Source organism: Palaemon carinicauda, chromosome 14 (assembly GCF_036898095.1).
Source record: "Palaemon carinicauda isolate YSFRI2023 chromosome 14, ASM3689809v2, whole genome shotgun sequence".
Taxonomy (NCBI): Eukaryota; Metazoa; Arthropoda; class Malacostraca; order Decapoda; family Palaemonidae; genus Palaemon; species Palaemon carinicauda.
Genome location: NC_090738.1, coordinates 5544155 through 5561787, shown reverse-complemented (window position 1 = coordinate 5561787; position 17633 = coordinate 5544155). Strand labels below are relative to the sequence as shown.

The 17633-nt window shown below is 36.3% G+C and overlaps 1 protein-coding gene across 1 annotated transcript in view; it reads left to right on the top strand.

Moving 5' to 3' along the window:
* The window catches only part of LOC137653407 (TBC1 domain family member 2B-like), a 687014-nt gene extending 673132 nt beyond the window's left edge, over positions 1–13882 (top strand). The window contains exons 17-18 of the mRNA XM_068386766.1: positions 442–519; positions 4057–13882. Coding sequence (XP_068242867.1) covers positions 442–519; positions 4057–4314 — 336 coding nt within the window. The 3' untranslated portion in view covers positions 4315–13882. The remainder of the gene's footprint in view (positions 1–441; positions 520–4056) is intronic.
* Positions 13883–17633: the final 3751 nt, after the last annotated feature.

Genomic DNA, 17633 nt, shown 5'->3' with positions numbered 1-17633 from the left:
TAAGAACTGCAGTGGGATCATACTGGAACTAATTGCTCTTCATTGTTGATGTGGAAGTCATTGTTCTTGTAACCGAGGTAATCATCAAGGGACGAACGTTCTTGCTTCACGAAGGCTCTGTAGATAAAACTTTTTCATTCATTTATGTTAAAAGTTTTGTTTAGTCAACATTGAAGTTGTGTAAAAATAATTCTCTTTCTCCCTCTCTCGCTTTTGGTCCATAATACAATCCTTATTGATTAGAGCAATAAAGTAGGTAACTGATAATTAGTATTACACTTTTCCCCCATTTACTTTATATATATAATGTAAATGTATGTATGTATTTACCTGTTTGTAATTTTTTCAAATACATCTAAGAATGTCAAGATTTATAGGAAAATGTTAGCATGTGCAACTCAACTCTAAAGTGATGTATGATTTCCCTCTATTCTTTTCCAGGCTGCTTTCCATTGGGTCAACCCTCTGTCCATGAAGTACCTTAGGAACAGAAGAGCTCATCACACCAAGATTGTCAAGGTAAATTTCACATTTGTTGCTTAATAGGAATTGTTAATCATCTATTGGAGAAAGACCATTCTCTATACTGAGTTTGCAACTCGGAGATACAATAACGTGGTGAAAGGGTTTGAGTAACGCCATGATAAAACTGTATTAGTCAGGGCCACCCATACTAGGCTGGTTTGCTGTGAACGAGCAGACTAAAGTCTCCCACTATCACCAATCCGCAGTTGCCAGCATGGCGATGAAAATGGTCAAACCCCAGATATGAATAATGACATGACTGAAGCCTTTGTCTTACAGTGGACTAGAAATGGCTGCATTTGTTGCTGGTATGTGTGTATATATAAATGTATATATCTAGATATATATATATATTTTTTTTTACGAAGCCCGTCTAGCGTAGAGTAAATAATTTATTCACGTATTTTATTTACGTATTTCATTTGTTTATTTAAGAGGTGAATAGTCAGCCCATAAGGTAAGTTCGTCTCATGTAGATATAAGTTTTGTATGTAAATTACATAAGACTTTTGTCCTTAATTTCATTGTATTCTTCATTCAATTCAATCTATGTAAATTTACGTTGATTTTAAGAATTAACTTTTTATTTCACGTATTTTGTTACAAAGTCTTACATAACTGTTGAAGAGTGTTATATGGCCCTACAAGTTATGAACAAGGGCTTATGTAAATTTTTTTTTATATTTTTCTGAGGTATTGCATCATGTTTGTGAGAATATATGCAATTCTTATATTTGCTACGTGTTTTGGAAGGTTTTCGAAAACCCCACGGTTAGATTTTATCTTTTTCTTTTATTTCCGAGAATGGGGGTGGGCGGAGTAGCTGAGAGAGAGTTTCCTGAAAATAAGGTTTGTCCCCTGAATTTTCATCTAGTTTGTAATTTTGCCGTCGCTAGATGCTTTCCCCCAAGCCACGAGAATGGTCTATTTAAAATATTCTAGAAGTCACTAAGTTCATACGTATGCAACCCCAGGGATGCATAGCAGCAGAAGAGAACAACCTGTCCTGTGAACGAGCCAAAATACATCCTCTTTCTCTCAAAGTGCCTATAGTGTGTCCTCTCCAAAGTGATTTTGTGCCCCAGCATATATCTTGTGTAGTGTAAGATGTTGCTGTAAAAACTGCCAGAAATTTTAAGTTTATTGTGTTGTGTTGAGTGTTGGTATTGTGTAAATCTTTGTAACTGGCCCAGGGATATTCATGTACAAATGTGAAGTATATTTTTATCGTTATAAGGTCAACTATTTTCATTGAGTGTCAAGACTAATTAATGGTGTAAAAGTTAATTTCCAGTGAAACAAGTGATTGTATAATTTTCATAAGAATTATTTTTTTTGTCTTAGTCTAAGGTTTTATTCAGATTTAATATTTCAAGTCAAATGAGTATGTACTTTTCAGAGCGTAACATTTTTGTCTTAATCTAAGTTTTGTTCAGACTTAATATTTCAAGTGATTTATTTATTTTTTATGTAAATTCTTTCAGTGTTGTAACTTTTATGGAATATATATTAATTTTTGTAAAGAATGTATTATTTCAATCGCCAGTGTTTATTTCAGTACTCACTCGTATTCCTGTTAAAGAATCAAAGTAAGAGGTTGTTTGAATAATTCTTAGTAATAATGACCTAGTTTTGTTTTGAGTGTACTTAAGAGACCTTTGGATATTCAGTGTATTATATATTGCTATCTTGCAGTTATTTAACAGTTTTAGAGTTCGTGTATTAATATTTTCAAGTGTAACGGATTTAATGTAAACACAAACAGGTGAGTTTGGAACTCAAGAGGCTGTTTACCTTGCCAGCCGTAATGTATATAATATTATACTTTGGTTCCCAGGCCACAGGCCTATATATATATATATATATATATATATATATATGTATGTATATGATGGCTCGCATCTGGGAACCAAACATATAATATTTTATATATTATGGCTGGCAAGCTAAACAACCTCTTGAATTCCAAACTCACCAGTTTGCTTTTACATTAAATCTGTTACACCTGAAAATATTGATACACGAACTCTAAGACAGTTAAGTAACTCCCAGACAGCAATGTATAAAACACTGAATATCCAAATGTCTCTTAAGCACACTCAAAACTAAATTAGGTAATTATTCTTAAGAATTATTTAAACACCATTACTTAATATGATTCTTTACAGGATACGAGTGAGGTTGCAATAAACACTGATGATTGTAATAATATACTTTTTACAAAAATAAATATATTTTATATAATTACAACACTTAGAAAGAATTTACATAAAACAAATAAATCAATCGAAATATTAAGTCTGAACAAAACTTAGATTAAGACAAAAATGTTACGATCTGAAAATTATATAACTACTTAACTTTAAATCTGATAAACCTTGAAATAAGTGAAAAGAAATATCATGAAAATTATACAATCACTTGTTTCACTGGAAATTAAATCTGAATACAATGTTTAAGTTTGTTACTTAATAAAAATAGATAACCAGATCACAATACAAGAACCTATCACCTTACTACAGGGCCGTTTACAAAAACTCTAAGAGAATTTTTATAAGTACTCACTATGTTTACTAAAACTTGTCACACCAAAACTTCCATATTTGACTGAGCACTTTTATTACAATACACTGGGCTGAGTATGAGAGAGGCGAGGAGAAGACTATGACATAAGGCTGGAATCATCTATCTATCTATGCCACCCTGGGGTCGCCTTATATATGAAACTTAGCTACTTCCAGAAGCTTCCAGGATCGAGATCTGGTAGATTAGGGATTGGCCTAAGGCGTTAGAGTTACCAAGTATTGCTCTCTCGAACACGTATCCATGCAACACTAGACCAACTCTCTCAGTCAGCTAGCTCCGCCCACCATTTTTCCCCGATATAAAAGTAAAAGGTGATATCAATCACTAGGTTTTTCGGGAAAATTTCAAAGTACATGCCACAATATCAGCACTGCTTATTTTCCCTCAAACATGACGCAATACCTCATAAAAATATAAAAAAAAAACATTTACATAAGCCCATATTCATATCTAATATGGGTTACATAACACTCTCAAACAGATTATGTAAGACTTCTAACAAAAATGTGTGAAAAAAGTTATTCCTTAAAAATAACGTAAATTTACATATACTGACTTGAACGAAGAATACGATTAGATTAGCGACGAAAGTCTTACGTAATTTACGTAATAGACTTAAACATGCACAAGAGGAATTCATCTTAAGAGCTGGCTATTCACCTCTGCAATGCACATATGAAAACATAGATAAAATACATGAATAATCTACTGTATTTATTCTACACTAGACCAGCTTCGTGAGAATATAAATATATATATATATATATATATATATATATGTATGTATATATATATATATATATATATATATACATATATACACATGTATATATATGTGTGTGTGTGTATATTTACGTATATAGAAATTAGAAAGTATAGTTCATCTTTTAGTGTAATTTTTATAAAAGGAAGAAGACATATGTAAAATGCCATTTTGTTACTCAGGCTGAATTAGAAGAAGTGGAAGCTGTTCGTAGGAGTTATCACGTTGCTAAAAAGAAATCTTCAGTTGAAGCCCCAGTCAGCAGTCCTCAGAGGAATTCCCCTCCCACATCTGAGGACGAAGGCGGCGAGGACACAGGAAGAACCCAAGGAGCACCGTCAGACACTTCCACTTCGACAGGAGTGGACTGTGATCTTCAGAACTTGCAATTGCAAGATTCCACAGCAGAAACACCCCAAGAGGAAGTCACTCATATTTAGTATTATGGTCTTAACAATGGCCGTGGAAGAAGTTTTGTTAAGGTGTAAGTTTGGACGGAAGAGGTTTTGAAACTCCGATGGTATGTTTTTCTTTATTCTTTAGGAAATATTTTCAGTATATATTCATATTGTAATGAGAACATAGATTCAAGTATTTTTATATTAATAGATCATTGCACTGTAGCAGTACAAGCTTTTAATTTCAATTGGATCTTGTTCAATATATGGTATAAGACATTTTTATTTAAGATGAAATCATTGGATTCCACGATGACCCATATAGTCATTGGATAGCCATATAAAAAGCTTACTAACTTTTGCTCAACATTAGCACCAAAGGTTTTAGCACAAGAACCAAATTATGCACTGAAAAGGAAAAGTGGCACAATATTTGCTACTAATGCTTGTTGTAAAACTTGTTTGAAAAAAAGTTCAAGTAATTAGTGGTTTTGTATTTCAGTTAATAGTGCATTTTTTTCTTCAGTAGATAAAAGACATTGTGCACTCTTATGAAGTTTTACCACTTCATCATGTATCAGTACTATGATGCTCTTGTGGTGTCATTTTAACCAGTCATACAAGTCTTTGCAGTGTTCAAGTACAGTGCTTACAATACATTTCTCATTCTTTTAGTTAATTTATCATTTATTTTATTTCAAGTCAACACTTCGGATATGTACCTTTGTTAATTAAAGTCAGTTGCTGTTGTATTTCAAGTAATACCATAATGAATTTCACCTGTTATCCTTAGAGAGCCTATTGGAAACCTCCCTGTCTGGCGGTCTACTGGACGGGAGTTTGAGTCACGCTCAAGATTGATAGTTTCTTGTAGTGTCTACAACCGCACTATTCTTGTGAGGGGAGGATGTGAAAATTTGGAGGAGCCTGTAGGTCTACCTGCTGAGTCATCAGCAGCCATTACCTAGCCCTCTCGGGTCCTAGCATGTGTTGATAGAGGGCTTGGGTGCTGATATGTATATATGATCAGTCTCTAGGGCATTGTCACTGTCACTTACCTTTGCCATTCATGAGTGACCTTTAAACCTTTAAGTGGATGTTCTTAAAGAGATAGATTCTCATCAAAATCAGCTTTTAAGATTCAGTGCAACACTTTCTTTCTTCACAATGTTCTTTTTTCTTGCTATTCCTTTGACGGATTACAAAGAAAAGAGGTTAGAATTGTAAAGTAATTTATTAGCAATTCCTTGTGTATTTCATCAACCCAATCCCAAACTTAGTTATGTCCGTCATGAAAGATTAGAAGATGACCCATTATACAGCAGGCATATTTCTGAGGGATAACATGTCTTCAGGAACTTGAAAAATCTTAAAATTCTTCTCCAACATGTGTGGAGGATTTTCCAGAACATTTTTATTTCAAAATTAACACCATTTTCTTTAATCAATACTCCGGTGTACATTTCAGAATATCTCCAGTTTTTAATCAAAATTAGTTTAATTCATATGTATAACTTATTTTGACTGTCAAGATTAGTTGGATATGACCCATCCATTTTGTGGATGAAAGGTAAAATACATGTTTTGTATTTTCCGTAGTAACTTGGCAAAGACTGTTAACACAAGCATTGATCTATCTGTCTTTCAATTTGTTCGTGTAAGCGAAGCACTATACCTGTCTGTGTAATCCACAAATTCAGTAAGCTGAATGGGTAGATTAGATGGATGCGCGAGGAATAGGATATCGCTGGTCCATTTTTCTTTTTTATTCCAGCATGGTTTAAATTTGATAACATTTTACAGTCTGTTTTTCATATCAACAATTATCTTGCGGGTGGCTCTAATTAGATGATCATTTTTTATTAGATATTGTTTTTTAAGTATAGCCTAATTGCAAAATGGATAGGAGATGCAGACTGAAAGTCAGTATGAACAAAATCATGAGCATGTTTAATGTTATGAACAGTAGTTTTTAAGGGTAAGGATATACTGGAATTTACAAGGATGCCTTTATATAGATATATTCAAGCAGTATTACTGTGTATTTTGAACTTTATTGGGGAAACAATGGACAATACACTATTGCCTTATACTCAAGAAATTTTTCCACTAGTAACTGGGAAGATTTTACTTTACCTCTCATTAGGGCTGTCTCTCTCTCCCTTTAAGATATGATTCTGTCAATGACCTTTGATGTCACGACACCAGACAATTGCTAAATTAATCAATTAAGCTATGATTAACATGTAACCTTATTGCTATTTATCGTACCAAAAAAATATCTGTATTATCATTGTCATCGCCTAGTCATCATTACTCAGTAACAATTACTCTTCCATGTCTTGAAAGAGACATTGTTAACAAAAGATGTTTGTTACTTATTTTGTAGGATTTTTTAAAATCTCTTGATCAAATGTTATCCATTGAAACAAAATTTACAAACTTCTTCCTGTTATCATTTACTGTCACATCTTCATCTAAAAAAATTTTTGAAAAAAATTTCATGCTAGGTTGATTGCCTTGGGAGTTTGATTAGGGGTATGTTGTTACCCATTCATCAAATAGTATACATGTTAACTGCCACCTGTAGTTGAGTATTATAAGGTAACATATAACCTGTGAAGGTATAATTGACTGCTTTAATCCTCGGGGCCTTAGGTCATGAACTTTTAGTGTCCTTGTATTGTGTTAAGTAGCTTTTAAATATTCGATGTCTTGTTAAATGTTACAGGGATCAGTCACTTTATTTTCAGAAAAACAGATGCAATAGTCATGGCTAATGATGAAAACTTATATCATGCCTAAAGGATCCATATTGAAAGTCGATAATACTATGTGGCATTTTCATCTCTATTGAACTTGCCATTATATTGTGCTTTACTGTACTGTACTACATTGCGAGTCATTCTGTTGTAAAGGTTAATGTATTCACTGCACTTATTTGGAAAACATTTGACATTTATTTTATTTAATAGTATTACAGTACATTAAAATTTGTTTCCTGTTTACTTAGACTTATGCCTTTCACTGTTTGTAGCAAATGTATGTTAATTCAGCTTAGAATTTTTTTTAAGGATGATTAAGTTGTTTAGGCTCTTGACCCTTACATAATATAAGATGAATAACATTCAATGTGTTACCACAATATACAGTACAGCACAAAAAACAGCTTATATTATTTATTTTACTAGATTTCAATGTGTGGATTTTTTGCATTGTAAGAAAACATTAGATTATAATAGATTTCAAATGAACTGATGCTCTATAAGTTTTCTCATGTTTGCCATTGAAGAAGCAAAAATTTTGTAAGTTCCTCTTCTATCTTCTATTTGAATTGATATAACAAATTAGGGGCTTTTTTATAAATTCAATCTCATTACAGGTTAACTTATCTTGCTCATCTACAGTAACTCATTCATTAGATTACGAATAAAAAAATCTATATTTTTCCTCCTTGCAAACCTTATTGTACTGTACTAACTTTTCAAGCCCAGCATGGTTGAAGGAGATCCTTCAGATGGTTCATGTGCTAGAAAGATGTTGGATTTATTTTGTTGCCCTCCCTTCACAATGAAAGATAGTATGAAAATTATTATTAATGTTCATGCGAAATATTGACAAGATATTATCTATACCCCGTATTCAATTTTTGCCTAACAATGGATGTGTTTAATTTTGTATCCAGACTGTTTGTGACATTTGTATTTGTTAAGTGTAACTGTATATCTTTTGATGTTATGTGCCGTATTATATTTCATCTATATGATGATGTCATTATTCTTTTTATTCAATGTAAAGAAGTAAGTTTTTGAGGACTTTCAGATCAGAAAACTACAAAAGGAGGAAGACTTACTTTATGTAAGTTTTTATTTCTCATTGGTCTTGAATCTGACCAGGACACTGCAAAATAACGTAACTGTAAGAACTGCTGATAATTGTTGGGTTAATACAGTATTTCATAGAGGTGACTTGAAGTGCATCTTAGTGCCTAATTTTCATAGGGGTAGGCTGCAATTGAATTTGAGCACACACACTGTAGATGTAAAAACTACGCGACCATTTTACCTCAAGAGGTATGGGTATCTTTTTATTTTGGCATCGGTTAGTGCATTCGTGTAATTAAGGTCTTGGATCGTTTTTTTCTTAATAATTATTCATATAACCTCTATTTCAGTTTCAAGTATATGAAAAGTGATCTTACTATAGTATAATTTTCTCAGTTATGATCAATCATTGACCTTTTTACTTTACCCTTGATATTGATAAGGATATTACATTTTATCAAAACTTTTTAAAAAGAACACAGAAAAATTGTCCTGGTTTGCTTTGCTGAAATTTATATATAAATGTAAAAGGAAGTCCATATGAAGAACTGTACTAAAAGAATTTAGAAATACCGCACAGTACAGCATTCTTATATTAAGATGAAATTGCTTTCCTGCACGGAATTTCAAGTATTTCATAAATATACATGACAGGCTGTAAAAATAGCCAAGATTTTGATAATCTTTAATGTTCTACTAACATTGTGTACCCGTATAATGCAAGAAAGCTGTACATGTGAGAGAGAGAGAGAGAGAGAGAGAGAGAGAGAGAGAGAGAGAGAGAGAGAGAGAGAGAGAGAGAGAGAGAGAGAGAGAGAGAGAGAGAATCTTAAGAAAATATTTTAATCTCAGAGGAGTCTGAATTTCTTGTTATTTTTCTCATGAAAATCAATATTATTTCAATTATTGTGTTCTGTAAGTTGTATGTATATCTTAATATAGTATTTCAGTACATTGCTGAATACATAACAATAAAGAAGTTTTTTTTCCAATACAGAAGTCCCCTTTGATTGTGATTATGTGCATAAAGATAAAATTTTTACATCTTGAATGGCTACTTAAAACAATGATTTTGAACAGGTTTAAATATCTATGTTGTAATCAAAAGATCAAATTTTTTAAGATCCACCATCTCATTATAAAAGTCTCGCTGGTCCTTTTTTGTTGAATATTTTACAAGCTTAACTTTTTAAGAACTGGTAGTCCTTTACCTCTTTCTGTAAAAAAATCATCCACAATCCAATAATAGCATGAGGTACCAAGTAAAAGTAAGTTCCATTTTATTTTGTTTTGCACAATCACAATGTCACCATCTGCATTTGTTGCAGTTCTGCACAGTCAATTACATTCATAATTTTGAAGAATGCTTTTTATGGCACTTGTAAATATAATAAAAGCTACTGTAGCCAAAGCTTTGTGCCAAGCTGGGCAGACAGAACTAAAGGCTGAATTGTTGTTGAAATCAGCAAAGCAATGATGATAGAAAGGGTGGTGGTGATCCCTCCCTGTTAGGTACTTTTTCATCATTTCTCCTTTTTGATTTAGAACATATATTAATTTTGTACTTATTGATATTTTAGTTAGATGGTGAGTGTTTATTTAATTTAGTGTTGCTAAAGAGCTACAGTTTGGAGGTTGAGCACATTTTTACTGTTTCTTTACCGCATTTCTAACTGAAAAGGGGTTTGGAGACGTGTTTATTCTGTATACAGTGTATTTATGAGGGCACCCCATAGGAAGATCAAAAACACCATCTGATCTTGGTAACATTATTGATTCATAGGACCCAAAGCAGGATATTACTTTACTTTTACAAAAGTCATTGTGCCTAAAGTAAGGTTGTTATCTATTCATTTGTTCAAACAGTTGATCCAGGTTGTGTGGGATGCCAGTCAACTTTTTCTAGGTATTGTACGAGTTACATGGTTTGTAGGTAAATAGCCCTCATCTCATTTAATCAGTAACATCCATTATCATATCAATATACTTTCTCATTTAATTCTGAGACACTAACCAACTAGTCTTCATATGGCTCTTGTATCACAAAGTCATGGTGAGTGAGTTGTTATGACAATATAAATATTACTCTTAGGTTGTTAAACCAGATAGTGGAGCAGATAACTGTAACCATCTTTCATTTCCAGAAACAAGCACCAATATTGGCACACATTCTTTGGGGATTGATCTTGATAAAAACCTGTTAACCACCTAGATAATTAAACTGGTAGCAGTTTTTCAAGATGGACTCCATATAATATAAGGAAATATTACATTGTTCCCATAATAACAAGCCTACCGTTATTGATTTGGATTATCTCTCGGTAGAGCTGGAAGGTAGCCATTAGACTTTAATTGCGAGGTGGCAACCCTGCCCAACTGCTTAAGCGTGTAGGCTGGGGGTACCCAGCTGCCTCTATATATATACTCACAGCAGTAAGAGGCGTCACTTTTTCTCTTGGCTCGGTAGAGATCGGACATGTCCTCTCTTCTCCCCGACTGTCATTGGTCTTTTTGACTTTGCTTTCTCTTTTTCAGGAGTACGTGTTCTCTCTACGATCGCCTTCATGCGAACCTGTACAGGGCGCGAGGGTGCCGCGTGCGGTACTTTCATCTCTTCGTTGTGCGATCACGAGCACAGTCTAGACCTAGGTCCAGGCGCTCGCGTTCTAGATCTCTGTGATCTAGATCACGAGAACGATGCTCGCGCTCGTGAGGATAACGCTCCCATTCTCGAGGGCAGCGTTCAGGCTCGCGAGGGTACCATTCACTAGGCCAACACTAACGTTCGCGAGATAGGCATTTGCGAAATTCACACTGTTCTCGAATGAGAGCTAGACGCTCCCATACATAAATATCTCGATCACGAGCCGCCCGTTCGCAATCAAGGTTTAGAACTTCCTTGTCTAGAAGTAGAAGTAGGTGCTTGCGCAGTCCATCAGCACATACTCCTTCAACCAGACCTTCTTCCTACAAATGACCTCGGACCGGACTGGATCATGAGAATGACCACTCCTCAGACAGGCGTCCAGCTAAACCCCCAGTGCCTTTCACTGCCTGGGGAGTATTAGCAAAGCGCTTGCCTACGTGGCGCTTGGAAACGTATCCCACTGTGACACGTTCTCCAACAATAAGAGTTGTCCCTACTCAGAAGCCTTCTCTGCCGATTTCGTCGGACGTAGATACTTCTCTGAGGCAACAGGAAGGCATTGGACCTTCCTCTTCCTGTGTGGCTCCTAATGCGCCTGTTGCAAGCACCTCTGCTCGTGAATCAGGTCTGTTGACGTGTGAAACTCGCGATTTTGCGTGAATCTCATGATTTCGTGAGCAAATTTATGATTTCTGCAAGTAATTCATGAGCAGATGTGTCAGAACCATGAGCAAGTGTGGTACCAACACCTTCGCCTCGACCCTCAGCTTCTTCCACCTCCAGCGGAAGACTGACACCCTTTTCAGATGGTTTCAAGGAGCTGCCTAATAGGTTCGCTAAAGTGCCTTTTAGTCCAGACCTTCCTTCTTGTCCGAAGAAACGTGTTCCTCTCCCTCAGAGGTTATCACCTCCGTTGACTGGAGCTCCATCTAGAGTTCCCCCCTAGGTACACACTCCTCATAGACTTCCTAGAGAAGTCCAGAGCTTACCTAGAGGATTAGAACTTCCCCCATGGGCGAGTACTTTCATCACCACCCTGCTGAAGTCTCTGAATGTGGCTCCTCCACCGCCACAACCTCCGACTGTCCCAGTCAAGGCAACCACGAGGATTACCTTGGAACCCTCGTGGAGTTTGTCCGATGGTAGTCAAGATCCTAGAAGGAGGTCAACAGCTGACAAGGTAGGCAGATCACCTCTACCGCAATCGTGTGCTGAAGGTCCTTGAGTCTGACTTTTATATGGCCAACTTACCCTTTACTCCAGTGAAGGTAAAAGAGGTCATAACTAAGAGAGAGAAAAGGAGGAATGCCCAGGGAGATAGCTGTCCATCCATTCAACCCTCAAGAGATTGAGGTAGTGCTTCCAGGCCAACGTTCGGTTTCCTTACCTACTCTAGAGGAGGAGCCTTCAGCTCCTTGGCCAAAGCTTCGTCAGTTACCTCGAAAACCTCGCAGGTTCCCCCACCTAATACCGCAGAGGAACGTCCTGTGTGTAGGGAATCGAAGGACACTAAGATGATGTGGCGAGATGTAAACAAAAGCAACACCCACACCCTTGAATCTTACTACTGACAATAGTCTCCTCAAAATAAACTTTCTACTATCGTAATCTTACAGCTGGACTCTTGCACAAAGGGAACAGTAAAATGAAACATAGCCTTAAAACTATATTGCTTACAAATTAAACACAACCAAAACAAATCACACGTATCACTAATCATAAACTTAACACTAAAACCGACAAAATAATAGCAACAGACAATATTTTAGATATGGTATAATGGTGCGTGTGGGTACACAGAACTCACCAATAATCAGAAAATCAATATCCCTTTACCAAACCCAACACCGACAGTCCACACACAGTACCAAAAACTCTTAAAGACTAAAATAAAGCCCTTAGCACTAAAACATCAACCGTATGCCATAAACCAGCAACAAATAATCACATCTTAACACTAAAGCATAACAAGCGAAAACACTTAAATCAATAATATATAAGTTAGTGTGTGGTCACCGTCGTCCACACACGGGCAACAGTCCTAACCCACTGCCACAACTTTCTGGCAGAGTATTAGCCTACAGCCAATTCCACTGTGCAATCGCTTAACTCTTTATATTCACAGAATACCATATCTCCATATCCAGGCCAAACCAGTGTCGTCATCATCATCATCCGGAACTTTTACAGGCTTGGACATCAACAGTTACAAGAGCTTTCCAAGACCAGTCTATTTCCAAATCATTAAATGTACACAGTCATCATCAATCTATCTATACACATGCGGAAGGCAACCAACAGTCCAAGGACAAACAAAAACTCCAAAGGAGGAATTACAGCGCTTATACAAAAAAAATCACTTCCAAGCTGGCTGGTCAATGAACAAAAGCAAAATAATCCAGCATTGGGGACACAACAGACTCCTGCTGTAGTCAAATAGAAAAAGCATTCTCCCAATACATTCATCCTTACCCTAACCTAGCTAAAAAAAAAAATAACCAAACGACCTCAATTATACCAACAGTCTTTCCCGCTACAAACAACCATTACACTAACTACCTCTCTCTTGGTGGCACGCATATACAGACACATACACGCTCGCACGCATACTCACTCTCTCTCTCTCTCTCTATCTCTCTCTCTCTCTCTCTCTCTCTCTCTCTCTCTCTCTCTCTCTCTCTCTCTCTCTCGATTTGGCAAAACCTAATCAAAATATAATTAATCCTCCACATTCCTCCCCCTTACTTTGCCAAATCCTCACATACACTTACCTATTTTCTCATTACCCAGTCACAATTGGGAACAGGGCCTCGGCTTCGAGTAACTGGGCCTTTATATACCTGTATTCTCTCATTCACTTCTTCCATATCATTATCATTCATTGTACTATTACGATTCCCGTCTATGTTCCGCTCGTCTAAAATATCATGCACTATTCCATCTACCTAAATTTCATCTGGCCCTAAAATCCCACTAATTTCTGTCAACAATTCATCCATTACATTGAAACCATTTTTTACTTTAACAAAAGAATCATTCATACTACTTGTGATTGTCCTATCTCTCATTCTTGCGTCCGTCACACGTTCTCTTACCTCATCTAACGAAAAACCACAGACACTATAAGTATTGTTCATACTCATCCAAGTTTCATCTGTAGGAAAAAGAAGTCGTTGGAAAATTTTAGTGGGGATAAAAGACAGGAAAATTTTGTAGTTATTGGTGGGAATCAGAATGGGCAGGATAAGGGTGTAAATGTACAGGTGAGTATGGAATACGCACCTGTACATTTACACCCTTATCCTGCCCATTCTGATTCCCACCAATAACTACAAAATTTTCCTGTCTTTTATCCCCACTAAAATTTTCCAACGACTTCTTTTTCCTTCCATACTCGACTAACACCAATTGCTTATCTTCTAAACCTAATGTCTCACACATACTGGGTTCATACTTGTTCATTTTCAACCATTTATTCATACCATTCTCCTGAATATATCTTGGTACTTCCTTCCATTTTCGCAACTGGTTGTGGTGCGCCCTAACCTTTTCCACACTACCATCCACACATCCTTTACCCAAAACATAACTCAACCCACTAGAACCAACATCTAACACCTCATTATGGACCCTCAAACTTATCACGTACCTTATTGACATTCATTCTTCCCTTTTCAATTACTTCTTTTAACACTTTCTCTCCCACTTTATAGCTTACAAACTTCTCATTTGCTTCCCTCCAAACATCTTTATCATTCTCAGACACACTCAATCTGGGTCCTACTATCTTTTCAAAATTCAACACAAACTTACACGGAGACATACCTGTACTCTTGTGCACAGTCGCATTATACGCCCACAACGTACGCCCAACATATAAATCCCATTCATTATCACATGTGCTCATCATCCGCAAAATTTCTGTCAAGGTTCTTACAGTCCTTTCAGCCAAACCATTCACACTTGGCATATACAGAGTCGAATATACATGTTCAATGCCCCATTCTCTTAATATCTGCTCAAACTCCCATCCAACAAACTCCGGACCATTGTCACTTATCATTTTTGCAGGCTTTCACACACACATCGGCAGCATCACTTGACTTACCATTCTCGCTACAGTCTCGCTCCTTTTATTCTTGATGGGTACTGCATACGTAAACTTACTCATATGATCGACTATAATAATCATTCCCACATGTCTCCTCGCAGTGACAGGCAACGAAACACAATCAATCACAAATATCTCAATTTGCTTTTTCATACGTAACCTCAAAACAGGCGGACTTGCATGCATGCTCTGATACTTCTCCTTCTGACAATCCTCACAAGTAGTCGCTACATCCCTACAAATTTGACTAAACCCAGGCGTAAACAACCTTTCTCGCCTGCATTCCCATAATTTATTCTTCCCCATATGCCCATACCTGTCATGCACTAACATACACATACTTACAGCTGCATGCATCGGAAATACAGGAACATATATATCTTCATCCATTCCCCTATGTAAAAAATACACAATATTGTTACAAATAACAAAAATTTTAACAACTTTCTTATACACTTCCAAATCATACGGCCATTCTTCCACCCTAATACCCTTTAAAATACATTCACGTGACCTATTTATTTCTAAACATTCATCTTGCATTTCTTCCACCTCTTCTTTAGTCAACAAATCATCTTCACTCTTCGCAATATCCATCATGCCAACAAAATTCGCCATAAATACACTATTATCCTCAATTACTATTACTTTACACCCATTCTTCAAAAGCAAACCCTCACCAATATCAACTGACATATTGTGCAACCTCAAAAAATCTATTCCTATCAAAAAATAACTAGGCATTTCATTACCTCTCATTACAATAAAATTATGTTCAACTTCCATACTCCCTAGTTTCACCTTCAACCTCACTTCTTCCCAAACAAGTAAACTTCCTGACCTATTCCATGAATTCTCACACTCGTACACTGTCTTTTCACTTCCCAATTGTACCTCTCAATTTCCCTGATAACCGACACATTTACTAATGACACCTGCGCACCCGTATCAATTAAACTACAATATTCATTCTCCTTTATATTCACATATGTTATTATTCTTCCTTTTACACCTTGCATGCATACATTTACTCTTCTTTCAGTTCTGTCACTCACTTTGCCAGTATGTTCATCATCATATTCACTGTCCTCCATACCACCATATCTTGGATTAAAGTCACTCGCACCATTATCCTTCTCACTCAGTAATTTGCAACACTCCTCATTACATTGAATCATCAAAATGTATCTCCTATCATTCTCCTTATATGCTCATTTACTCTACCTCGTATTTTTTGATGCCCTACCTTTTCACACCTATAACACCTCTCTTCACCATACCACCACTTGACCTACCTCGCTGTGCACTAACACTCCTATCTCTCCAAACCTGATTTCCCTGTCTAAACCCTTCATTTGTCTGCATGGGTATTCCTACATTACTCGCCCTAACATTCGTATCTACCACACTATCAGCTACCCTCATTTGCCCTCTCATAACAGCATCTATAATGCTACCAAATTCTGGCACACTTTCCTCCATTCCAGTTCTTACACTCACAGATTTACTTTCTTTCATACACCTATCCAACTCGTAATCCTCAACTATCTCTAAAATATCATGCAAGTCCTCCTCATTTTCTCCTTCCATTTCAAATTAGTAAACTCAAACACATTCTCTGGTACTGTACCCAAAAACTTCTTCATTAGTTCCTTATTTTCATTTATGCCTTCATCCCCATACTTCTCTACAGTTCCTGAAGTTCCCTTAGTTTCCTTTGCATCTCCTCATTCTCACAACTCAACCTCGCATTCTCTAACAACAACCTCTCCTCTCTCTCATTAGACAACTGCAATTCCTCCTTTAAAATCTGTAACTGTTCTTCCATTTCTTCCATTTCCATAGGTCTTATGTCTAATTCCTAAACCTATTCTGCCCTTGTCCAACTGTCCAGTTTTCAATCCCACCTTGACAGTCCCTGTTCAGGCGCCAAAATAATGTGGCGGTATGTAAACAAAAGCAACCCCCCACACCCTTGATGAATCTTACTACTGAAAATAGTCTCCTCAAAACCAATTTTCTACTATCGTAATCTTACAACTGGACTCTTGCACAAAGGTAACAGTAAAACGAAACATAGCCTTAAAACTGCATTGCTTATAAATTAAACACAACCAAAAAAAATCACTCATCATTAATCATAAACTTAACACTAAAACCGACAAAATAACAAGTGATAATATTTTAAATATGGTATAACGGTGTGTGTGGGTACACAGAACTCACCAATAATCAGGAAAACTATATTCCATTACCAAACCTAACACTGACAGTCCACACACAGTACCAAAAACACTTGAAGACTAAAATAAAGCCTTTAGCACTAAAACGTCAACCATATGCCATAAACCAGCAACAAATAATCATATCTTAACACTAAAACATAACAAGCGAAAACACTTAAATCAATAATATATAAGTTTGTGTGTTGTCACCATCGTTCACACACGGGCAACAGTCCTAGCCCTCTGCCACAACTTCCTGGCAAAGAGTATTAGCTTACGGCCAATTCCACTGTGCAATCGCTTAACTCTTTATATTCACAGAATACCATATCTCCATATCCAGGCCAAACCAGTGTTGTCATCATTGTCATCATCATCATCCGGAACTTATATCAGGCTTGGACATCAACAGTTACAAGAGTTTTCCAGGAGCTGTCTATTTCCAAATCATTAAACGTACACGATCATCATCAATCTATCTATACACATGCGGAAGGCAACCAACAGTCCACGGACAAACAAAAACTCTAAAGAGTCCAAGCTGGCTGGTCGAT